This window comes from Dermacentor silvarum, chromosome 1 (genome assembly GCF_013339745.2).
Source record: "Dermacentor silvarum isolate Dsil-2018 chromosome 1, BIME_Dsil_1.4, whole genome shotgun sequence".
NCBI lineage: Eukaryota > Metazoa > Arthropoda > Arachnida > Ixodida > Ixodidae > Dermacentor > Dermacentor silvarum.
The window spans coordinates 142633416-142645771 of record NC_051154.1 but is presented as its reverse complement, the minus strand read 5'-3'; the positions used below and the strand labels follow the sequence as shown (position 1 = coordinate 142645771).

Here is a 12356-nt window from a genome sequence, read left to right as displayed (position 1 = left end):
TAAGTCTCTCATTTCTTTCCTTTTGTCTCGACTTGTAGTTGTTGCTGAAGCCAGTGAATTTTCTTAAATATTCTCATTTTACAAAGATTGAATTTTTTCTATTTCTACAGCTCGCTAAGAATTGACAAAAAAAATGATCAATTTGCACTTGGGTCACAATAGACATACAAATTCCATATGGCAAAGTTTAGTACTCACAAATTAAGCTTATGACTGGACCAAAATGTGAATGAAAAGTTTGTAAGTGAAACAGGTATTCTAGGTAGTACTTTGACTGATGCATTAATACCTGCCCCCCTCCCCCCAGTGAAAACCTTCAAAACATTATTCAACAATTTGAGTGCTTACCTTATGATGTCATGGCCGTCAATTTACGCCAATTCATAATGTATACTACTGCTCCCCTAAATTGACGTCAGGTAAGTACAATTTGTGAAAGCGACAGTGCACTTGTTTATCAGACTCTGATAACATGAATAAAAGGATGATATGCGAGACTATGGCCATCCTAGCAACTGTACGAAGAACGAATTCTCTTCTCTAGTAACTGTCACTGCTCATTTCAAAGAAGACAAAAAGGCCACAGGAAGATGGAGACTTAAATGGATCAACAGTCCTAATGAACACAAGTTCCCTAGTTGCAAATGTTGGCTGTGGGCTGTCCCTTGTTTGGCCAATGGTGAACTGTTCACTTTAGTTATTTATCAAACTACAATAATACAAAACCTGCATCAACCAGTTTTATTGCACACTCTCTTAGCCCTATACGAGATCTGGAGAAGTGTTTCGCCACACCTCCCTTCCCAATGTACTATCGCGATGAAAAGAAATGCGAACAGCGGAGCGCGTGGCCGAAGCATAACTGAAGGTATAGTGCGCACCCCGTCCAGTCATCACCATTCACAGACGCGCACGTCCAGTTTGATCGTGCTGTGCGATGATGCACCTCCCTATACTGCAATACTGACAAGGAAAGCTTATCTGCCAGTCATGTCTGACACTCGGAAAGCACATGCGGTGCGTTAGCGCCAGCCGGAACAAGATTCTAGCGTGGTGGCGCCGACTGAAAGCAGAGATTCACCTGCGACAGTCAAATCATATCAGAGTTGGACACGTACCCTCGCACTAGTGGACTGACACTAGGTTGCGCCGACTGAGCCAAAAGCCACGCTTTCCGCTCTTCGTGTTTCTTTTCATCGAGATAGTACAGTTTGCGCTGTCATCGTTACTGCACCGTCACCTTTTCTCGTTTTCAAATAAAAGAGAAGCAGAACAGAAACAAATATATCCTAGTATAGAGGGTGCATCACCGCAGAGAGCAAACAAACCGCAAGTGCGCACATGTCAATGGTGATGATTGAACGGCGCGCACTATACCTTCAGTTATGCTTCGGCCACGCGCTCCACTGTTCGCGTTTCTTTCCAGCGCAATAGTACTTTCCAATGCCAGCATGCTTTTGCAGGTAGATCAAGCTAAAATAAAGCCCTTTCTTGCATAAATGGGACTGACAAAAAAGAACTTGAACAAACGATGGCTAGCATCATTTGACAATGAACTCAGGCTCATATCCTGCACTAATAATATGTGCCAGACTCACCTGTTCACTCATTTCTCTGCTGGAGCGGTGGCGCAGAAGGCAACGATAGATGCGACCTTCCCCTGATGCCACGTGAGGACACAGGCGGTCTCTGTCTTCCTGACACGCAAAGAAGAGGGGCCGATCCAAATGAAAATCCTCCCCTTGAAGTCTGGCCAAGTGCAATAACTCCCGACGACAATTATCTTGAAGCTGGTTAATTACACGTGATAGGCACTCAAGTGTTGCTCCCTGAGAGTGGCGCTCCTGGATGAAAAAAAAGAAAACGCCATGAAACAGAAGTCTAATAGTACACAACATCAACTTCATTAAAAAATTCTGCATTATCTACAGTGGTGCAAATCATGGTGAAATAAGATTGATACAGTGCACACAAACTGCACCATATTACACTGCCAATACTCACATAGAAAACAGTCAACATTTTCAGACACATTTCCCACATGCACATTGTAAAAAAGCACAAGTCACAAGGACACAATAGCTCAACCTTCTACAGAAAAACATTATTTTGATACAACCAACTTCTGCTGATTCAACCTTAACACGGCGCACGGAACTCATTTGAGTGATCTAAAGTTTGAGTTAAAGGATGCTTCTAAACTTCATTCAAATCAAATATTTACTGGAAACATCCATATATATGGCAATCTAGCTGCGCTCATACAGAAATGCTATGCAGACAACACTGCAAAAATTCACAATGCTCAGTGATTCAAAAGTGAGTGACCGCATGGCGGCTGGTGCTGTTTGAGCCACCAGTGAATGCTGGGTGATGTCTGTGAGACCAAATGCAGTCAGAATGCATCACAAAGTCTCTCAATCTTATCGTATACCACAATACATAAGCTCGATGTCACCAGCTCACATCAGTGGCACAAAAACCGCTGCCATCCATGTGCTAAGCCAGCTCTACTAAGAGTGTGTAGTCTGAATAAATTGTTACGTAGCGGAAGTCACATATAAATATGTATTTACACTATTTACAAGAAAGGCAACAATATACAAACAAGATGGCTGTCAAGACCGATTACACCTCGACACGTCAAATCGTCGTCTTCTGACTTTGGCGTCACTCTTGGTTGCGCCATAACGATATCTTTAAAAAAAAAAAAGAAAAAGCAATAAAAAAAGAAGAAATGAGCCTACAACCTTTTTTTTGGGATGTAAAAAAAAATTTACACTTACATCAGAAATCTTTGGTATCCGGCCACAAGTGAAGCGATCAATGTCTGAGTCACAAGCATCCGTAAATTTGTACACAAGCCGGTAGTCCGAGAAGACCACTGACTGCATGCGCTCCAAGAATGTGTGGCACTCCGGTTCTGTTGCATTCTCACTGTGGTCTATAAGGCAGGCCAGAAGCTGGCCCTTATCACCTGGTAAACACTGAGGAAACTGAGCAAGAGAAAAACCAAGCAGGGTTTCCTGTTAGAGCACTCATCATAAACATAATAAAAAATTAGGACACACTGCCACATAGTAGCAATCGTTACAATGATATTCCCTTCAAGAAAGGAAAAATTGTCATCCACCCAAACTGTAGCCAGAAGCTACAAAAGACAATTTTCCCTTTCATGAACCTTTCTCCACCTTGTGGACTTCTGCAGAACTGTTATTTCAATATTACCTCATGCATTACTTTGCAGTTCTTTCCTTTTACAGGTAATAACCGATTAGTGGAACATTCATGGTTCAGTTGCAGCAATGACTCGCAGTGGCATAACCACAAACAAAACAAAAAAGAGGGGGTGGGAGGGGGAGGCACAAATTAGGAAAGTCAGTGCAACATGAAAATAAACAAGGAAAAGACAGCACAATGTTGAAACAGGTTGCGGTCAGTGTATCATGGAAGTAAAGAACAAAAAGAGGGCCGAATGTAGAAGCATGCCAATCTGACACACCTCAAGTACGCAAGACAAGGAGGTGAGTGAGGGTCGGGTGTGAAAAGATGGACCCTGCCACGCTCCGTCAACGCCAAGTCATCGCCAAGAACTGGACCTCGTTCACCACTGTACTCGCGGGAGTAAACCTTGCACATGGTAGTGTGCACGTGCTCGAGCGTGAAAACATGAGGTAGCTAGTGTCGCACATGTTTTGGAGAAGAAGGAGAAGAGCACAAACAGACGGAGCTGAGAAGCAGAGGAAGACGCAGTAGCTTGGGTCGGACATCAACGTTCGGGATGCCAACAGATGTCGGAGGGACCCGGTCGAGCGCCAATGCATGAGGGAACTTCTAAACAACACGTTTTCCGCTCCCATCACCCAGTAGATGTACAAGAGTCTGTGAAAGCTCACCTGCCATCTCCTCTCGTGTAAATCATCGAGCAACGTACCACGCCAGCTTCATGGGACACCAAATAAACTGTGAGCGCACTGTGTTACTCAATTGGAACGCTTTGCAGGGGCGCTTGGATATATTTCTCGCTTGCCCCATGCCCAGCGTCCTTCTATTTGCACTATTTATGTTTGAATTATGCGGACCATTAGAGTTACAGAAAGGATACCAAGAGAAGGAAAGCGCAGTCGAGGACGTCAGAAAACTAGGTGGAGTGATGAAGTTAGGAAATTCGCAGGCGCATGCTGGAATCACCTATCGCAAGACAGGGGTAATTGGAGATCGCAGGGAGAGGCCTTCGTCCTGCAGTGGACATAAATATAGGCTGATGATGATGATGATGATGATGATGATGATGATGATGATGATGATGATATGTCTGTGTGCCTTGACTGTCGCAATTGCTTTCTTGCTGCCCTCAGAGACTTCTCTGACCCTTACATTTAAGCCTGCTCCACAAAACAAATCTTAACAATGGGTATAGATAAAAGGTGGTGCAGACACCAGACACACATCTGAAGTGTGGAGTGTCAATGCAGTGGGGAGAAAAGTTAAGAACATGCACACAAAAGGAGATAGGAGGGCTATAGAGTATGAGAACAGACTATGTTACAATTTATTGCTACATTTCCAAGAAACATGGTCAATAGTGGCCCCCTTTCCAACTAACCCGAGCAAGTCCAAACTGACCCTTCTTATCAGTTCTTCCTGCAGGGCCATGTTTGTTATTGTCAGGTGAGTGAGTGAAAAAAACATTGCCACAGTGGGCAAAATTGTGCATGAGAACAATCAAGTGTCATTTAAAGACATTGAAGTTGCCCTAAGGATTACTTCGTCAACAGTTTAAAAAATTCTGCATGAGCATCTGCGAGGCCGGAAAGTTTCATTCTGATGGGTGCCTCGCACTTTGACAGATGGGAAAAGCGCATACGTGATTGGTGCAAAAGAAATGCTGGTCAGATTTGACGGAGGCAGCTCAAGACAGATTTCTGACATTGTTACAGGTAACAAGACCTGGATTTGTCAGTTTGAACCGAAGTATAAGCAGCAGTCAAGAGTATGAATTCTTCCCGACAAAGATCCACCAACAAAAGCAAAGCAGCCATGAGGAATGTGTCAGCAAGAGAATGGTGGTGACTTTCTATGGAAAAACTGGTGATGGCTTCCAGAAAGTTTCAGCAAGCCACAAAAACAGCAGCCAAGGACAGGACAAAGGGTGATCATGTTGCACCATGACAATGCACCCACACAAAGCCAACAGCACTCTTCAGTTCCTGTACTAAACTCATGACTAAAAAGGCTAAACTCATTACTCATCCACTTTACAGTCCTGACTTGGCCCCCATACGATCCTTTCCTGCTCCCTACGCTAAAGGACTCTGCATGCGGTAAGGGGTTTCCAAACCCTGAACAAGCCGTTCATGTCTACAAGAGCACAGTTGCAGCACTCAGAGAAAATGAGCGCAAAGAATGCTTTCAAAAGTGGTTTGCAAAAATGCAAGAGTGCATAGAATGTCAATGGTGAGTATTTTGATAAAATGTAATGGTATAAAAAACTGAGCCTCCCCTTCATTTTTCATTACCTCGAAAATTTCATAGTGCCCCTCGTATGAAAAACCACGTGGGATACTTCAAAACATAACATGCTGCACAGATGCACATCATTTTACAGCAGACAACAGTAGGACCACCGTTTGGAAAGCAACACTTGTCTAAAAAGCCGGCAGATCACACACCCTGTGAGAATCGATGTTATGCGAAGCAATGCGCGGGGGGGAGCCTACCACATTCACAAAACGACCATGAGAGCCCCAAAACGTAAGCAGCTGTTTCATGACTTACATGACACGCATGTCATGACTTTCATGTCATGAGTCCTCAGGAGTCCCTTTAGCTATGCCTAAGAGACCTTAAGGCGAAAGCCTTAGTCATGCTCATGACTATGATTTCGACCATCAACCTTTAGCCTTTACCTTCACTTAGTATCACATCCGAACTCATTCCGTTGGTTTTTGAGTGTTAATCTTTTATTACTGAGTCATAGTCATGGCTATGACTTCTACCACCTTCCTTCAGTGTTTCCTTCACTTAGTACCCACGTCCGAACTTATTTCAGTGGTTTTTGAGTGTTAATTTTTTTTGCTGAGTCATGAGCATGCTCATTGCAATGACTTTTACCATCATCCTTTAGTATTTCCTTCACTTAGTACCGCCCCGTCAGAACCCATTTCAATGTTTTTTTTAGTGTTAATATTTTTTCGATGAGTCATTGTTATTGTTCCTGAGTCATGCTCATGACTATGACTTCTAGCACCATCCTCTGGTGTTTCCTTCACTTAGTACCCGCATCCGAACTTATTTCAGTGGTTTTTGAGCGTTAATCTTTTTTCGCTCAGTCATTGTCATTTTTGCTGAGTCATGCTCAAGACTATGGCTTCCCCACTCATCATTTAGTGTTTCTTTCACTTAGTGCCCACGTCCGAACTCATTCCACCTGTGTTTGAGTGTTAATATTTTTCGTTGAGTCAATGTCATGTTGCTGAGTCATGCCCATGACTATGACTTCTACCATCATCCTCTAGGGTTTCCTTCACTTAATGCCCCCATCCGAACCCATTTCAGTAGTTTTTTAGGGGTAATCTTTTTTTTTTTTTTTGCTGGATCATTCTCATTTGTGCGGCTATTTCATGACCTACATGACATGCATGTCATGACCTAACATTCAAGTTTGTCATACACTCTTGTTCTAATATGCCAATTTGGTACCTACCAAGTTAACCAAACGACCACAAGAGCACCAAGACGTAGGCAGCTAGATAGATAGATACTGTCAAAGTGGCAAATGTTTGCCAAGAAATGCTTCGCATTTAAAATGGTAGCAAATTGCAAAAACAAGCACACACAGAGGAGGGAGGACAAGTCAATTTGCTGATGAGTGGACCCAAATGCACGTGTTTATATGGTAGGAGATGAAAAGTGAGTGAAGGCAAATGAGTGCTTGCATATCTATACAACTTCTCTTTGAAATTAAATTTCCCTTGCATTCTTAGATTGCAAGTGACTAAACCTGGGGTTAGTGGGGGATTCTAGTTCAAACGAATTGCTTAAACAACTATGTCTCTGCTATGCAACCGGCTTTGGAAGAACATGAGGCTCAGCAGGCTCTGAGCCGCTCAACAGCATGACGGCGCCAGAAAACACAGTGGTCACACAGTGGTCGCATAATTCATGCTGTTATGCCTCCCAGTGCAAGTGATGTACACAATAGTAGGCTATGTATCAGATTGGTTTCGATGACACATGAAGCATATAATCATACTATAAACAATTACTGCCCCTCCCAAACCTGTTGACTGGCCAAGTTTTACCTCTTTCTCTTTATGACAAAAGGGTTGCTCATTTTGAGCCACACTATCCTTCACCTGCATCAGCATTAGGGCAGCATCCTCAAGGTCAGATCTAAATGCTTATTCTTTTAAATTGCTTTTTCACCTTCTTTTGTGCTGCCTTTCTTTCACCATGGTTTTCACCAAGAATCCTACATCAGCTATTCTGACAGTTCTCTTAACAAAAAGAAAGGTCATCGTTGTTATTACCATATATAGTATAGACCACTTATAACATAACCACTTATAGTGCAGGACCAGATATAATACAGTCTTTTCGAACTCCCATTAATTTTCCCATAGCACTGGATGTATACACGTATCGCTTATAGTGCAACCGCGGCAGACAAAATATCGGTTGCAGTGCGGCTGCCTGGAAGTTAGGCAGTCAACCGAGACTGCAAACGCTCCCCTCAAGCCGCAGATATACTCCAATGTAATGCGCGCCTGTGTCGAGCTCCACGACGTCACGGTGGCGAACAACCGGCGTCTATACTCTGATACAATGGAACCGGCGTGTCGGCGCGTGAATAGCTTCGTATTTTACGCCCGCTGCACCGGCCACGCATCCCAGCATTCCTTGCGCGAAGCAGGCAGAATGACGCAATAGCAGGAGTGCGCGAAAACAGGTTCGCCGCCGCGGCTCTCTGCGCATTAAAAATATGGGGTCACGTGCACACAAGCAAGCATGAACACATCTCACTCCATGACCGCGGAAACTCGCTGTCAAAACGCTATAGTGAGGAATCACAGCAGCAGCAGTGAGCGAATTGACCTTACTTCGTGCTACGCCTCGCATCAAAGCGAACTAAGCCGTGAAAACACAGCGAACTGCACCCCCGTAACAGATGGCTTTCAAGATACAGCGGCACTGGCGGGCACGCGTGGCCCCCCGGAGCCCTACGCGACGTAAGACGGCACGCTTCCTTCCCGCTTTCATTCCTTGCGTGCGCGAGATTGAGCTGCGATCGCCGGCTCACCCTCGCACACTTTAACTCGCACATACAGCATATCAGCGCACGGTGACTATTTTATTGCCCTTGTACTTTATAAGGCTCATTCCCACTAGGCTAACAGACTGTTGCCGACAGCATTTTCCTTCCTTTAAACTGTTGGCCACAGGGTGTTCCGTCCTGTAAACTGCTTTCGCCAACAGTCGGCAGACCAAGATCGGTGTTGTGTCGGCCTAGTGTGAATGAGCCTACAAGAAACATCTTGCCAACAGTGACGGCAGAAATGCACCTGGAGTTTCCATATAATTGCTATCGCAATAAAATAATTGTTTTGGCTATAGTGCGGTACCGCTTATAGTGCGGATAGTCGTGACTCTGGCAACTTACATTATAAGCGGTCTACACTGTATCATATTTGCACTAACATTACATCAATGAATGTTCCACCATGTTAGCCAAAAACATTCATTATAAGCATACTACACTGCATACAAACATGTTCCAAAAAGCCTGTACAAAGAGGGGAGCAAACCATTTCCATCAGTCGTTTGCAAAACTTTGATGCTGCATCATTGAACCGGTTGTCTTGAGTGATATCACGTCGATATTTCCAGAGTAACTGAAATTAAATAACAAAATGGTATCAATAATGCTACATGTATGAAGAGAAAATTTCTCAGGCATAATAACAAACTTTGATTCATTTCAATGCAGTTTACAGCAAAGCACACTTAAGTAATACAGCAGTTAGTCAACAATGTAACTGGACCACAAGAAAGTTAAGGAAACTTGCACAGATGAAACCCTGTGAATCCTGTACAGAATATGTTAATATGTGCTTTGCCAGGAAACGAAAGTACACTAGTGGCAAAGACTTGCCCCAAACAAACCGAACATCTAAAATTTATTGTTTATAATTGATCGTAGATGGCTACAGCGCGGAACTGACGAAGACGAAGACAGGAGAGGCACAAAAAAAAAAAAAAAAACACAGACACAGCGCTGACTCTTAGCGAAATGTGATAGACACAGCGCTGATTTATAGCCAAATGTGATAGCAATCTTAACACCCAGTTGCGTGGTTTAAATGTTCGTAATTTTAGATATGTTGATGATTCCAAATAACAACAGTGATCTTTCAGTAGCAGCAGAAAGTGTGTTTAACGTTTTTAAAGATGTCTTAAGTCCACTAACCGTTACGCATGAGCTTTCTGAAGAAAATAACATTCGGTTTTTAGACCTGCGCCTTTAGTTTTCGAGACAACACGTGTGCTGGATGTTTGAGCCTCTGGCTTAAATAAGCCTTTACTTCCATTTGGGTCTGCACACTCAAAACTCGTGAAGACAAGTATCGTTGTCTCTTGCCTCACAAATACCTTGAAAAAGTCCTGTGTCCACAAGGCGGAAGAAAGCTTTCGGTCGCAAGTCTCCCGCCTCAGTGCAGCTGGATATGCCTTATGTTTGCAGGTTAGTGTCGCGGAAGGCATACTTAAGAAAGTGAAAAGACCTGGTTGCCCACGGACACAGGTTACAGAAGGGCTAAGTCTTGATAACGCAAAGAAGGCAGTTACCCCATATTTTCACGCAATTTCACACAACCTTAAGAAGGTTGGCTGGCGTGCAAATGTTAATGTTGTTTTTTTCCGCACCTAGAAAGCTGGTGTCGCTAAGTTAAACAAACTTGCGCGGTCTTCCAAGAGAAGGCCCAGTCTAAAACCATGCATCATATATGAGTACGTCGTATATGAGATACCTATCTCATGTGGTAAAGTCTACATCGGGCAAACCGGATGATGCATTAACGATCGGCTAAGAGAACACCACAACAATGTTTACAACAAAATTCAAGGTCATCTTGGTGTGCACTGTCGCGACTGTGGGTGCAGACCTATCTTCCAAAAATTTTAAATTCTATCTAGAAGCAAATCCAGCCTTACTAGAGAAATTATCGAGGCTGCCGCAATTGCAAGTGCGGGAAATAAGTGCGTCAGCTGTCCATCAATAGCATTGTATAAAAAAGAGCTGACCTTCCTAGATTGAAATGCCAGGGTACGATAGCATTATGAGCAGGTTCTGTGCGCATGTGTGATCTTGTTTTTTTTGTCAAGTGTACAGCGCTGTGTCTGTGCTTTTTTTTTTTTTTGTGCCTCTCCTGTCTTCATTTCTGTCGGTTCCACGCTGTAGCCATCTACGATGTACAACCAACAAGCCCAACTGGTTACTCTACACAACTTATAACTGATGTTTCCAATATTATGCAGCTTAATTTTAGTGAAAACTGTCACATGTTTATTAGTCTTTATTCATTTTAAAAATCCAGAAATTCTGGTGGGATGGTCTGCAAAAATGTCAAGCAATGATGATTTTTGTAAAAAAGAAAATGGTGAAGGGCACTGTCAAGTGTATTTGACCCATACGATACTCTTCTGATGACAATTCTTCTCCCGACCTACGATTAGCACTCAATTTCCCATTTCCTTCATAATTCATTGACAACACATCATCATGCGTCATGGCACTTTTCGGTCATATCTGGCCCTTGCGCCATTAAACACCACACATCATAAGTTCTCACGAGTTAAAAACTCACGACAAGCTAGCTACAAGCATAAATGGCAGGACATGAAAAACATACACAAAAGAACTGAACAGGATTGAACCAGTCCAGAACAGGAGCAGCCATGTTCAAAGGATCCCAACCATCAGCTATGCATAAAAAGGGCAGAGCCCAACCACAATAATGGAAGATGCTGATGCTCTACACACAGTCCAGGTTGGTTTCAGCTCCACTGTCAAGATTGTTATTGGCATGATCAATTTTATCCTAGTCCAGTGAGAATTCACCTACTGAGCTGTCATCCAGTTGACCCCCTCTGCACAGCCAAGGTAGCATAGTCACTGGGACTCACTCCAATGAATACCATAAGACTCACTCAAGAGCCATATAAATATGTGCAGAACCCTTCATCACTTTTAAGCTTGTAGCACAGCTCAGAACGAGCACAAAGGGAGGTAGAAGGGCTAATGGAAAGGGCCAAAGAACAGAGTGAGCACTAACTTCCAAATGATGGTTTATTTCGTGACTCAGATGGCTACTTACCTATACACTCAGTGAACCATGTGACATGAAAAGACAACAACCAAAAAAACCAAACAACAAAAACTGAAATAACTATGTAAAAATATATTCAGACAACATGTGGCGGCAGTCTGAGATACGCCAATTCATTGCTGGATAGCTTCAATGATGGTGAGCTTACACCATGCACGGCCAAGACCTACGATAGCTTTCACTTCAATGATTTCTCTAATAAGCTGATTGTGACTACGACCTAGAATGACGCATTCTTCTGAATACGGTTTGCAACCACACGTTTTGCAGTGCTGTGTAAGAAACCCCCCGGCTGTAATGCAATTCCTAGCATTGTAACACTGCAAAACATGAGGCTGCAAACCGTATTTACAAGCTTAAAAGTCACGACATACCAACTCGCCCAAACTGCTACGCTTTTGACCTTCATCACTTACCTGGTCGGTCTCAAGGAAAGCACTGAGCGCTTTACAAGTGAATTATTTTTACCAGCCTATATTTTGTAGTGTTTTCAGTTAAGAACTAATATCTTTATAACCCTATTGTAGCGAAGGATACGAATGCCATAGTGGGTCATGCTCTTCAGCCCTTTCTAGTGGGTCGATCCCTCCTGTGCTGTCCTCGAGAAACGCCGCTCGTGCTGAGAGCTCGGGCCTTGAACTAACGGTCGGTCCAAAAGGCTGGTGCCTAATAAACGCCTTTACACTATGTCTACATAATGTGGCAAAAGCATGGCAAGAGTGGCCAGCAAGAGTGTCCATTCTTGCACTATAGTGGGCAGCTGCATGAATGGAGCAGATGTAGCTAGAATGTGAGGCAACCAGAAATTACAAAGCTGGAATATGCTGTCTAATAATCAGAAAAAGACAAGGTGCCAACTAGTAATTAGGTAAACTTGATTAGGAATGTAGTACTGTATAAACATTACTTATAAGGCATGGTTTGTTCAACACACGAAAGGTCAGACTCACTATGCACAATGCAAGCCTT

The 12356-nt window shown here is 43.3% G+C and overlaps 1 protein-coding gene across 1 annotated transcript in view; it reads right to left on the bottom strand.

The window, feature by feature from the left end:
- The window catches only part of LOC119436163 (Golgi apparatus protein 1), a 128865-nt gene that overhangs the window by 102785 nt on the left and 13724 nt on the right, over positions 1-12356 (bottom strand). The window contains exons 3-5 of the mRNA XM_037702929.2: positions 8808-8894; positions 2787-2996; positions 1599-1844 (exon numbers count right to left, since the gene is read on the bottom strand). Of these exons, the coding sequence (XP_037558857.1) occupies positions 1599-1844; positions 2787-2996; positions 8808-8894 (543 nt within the window). The remainder of the gene's footprint in view (positions 1-1598; positions 1845-2786; positions 2997-8807; positions 8895-12356) is intronic.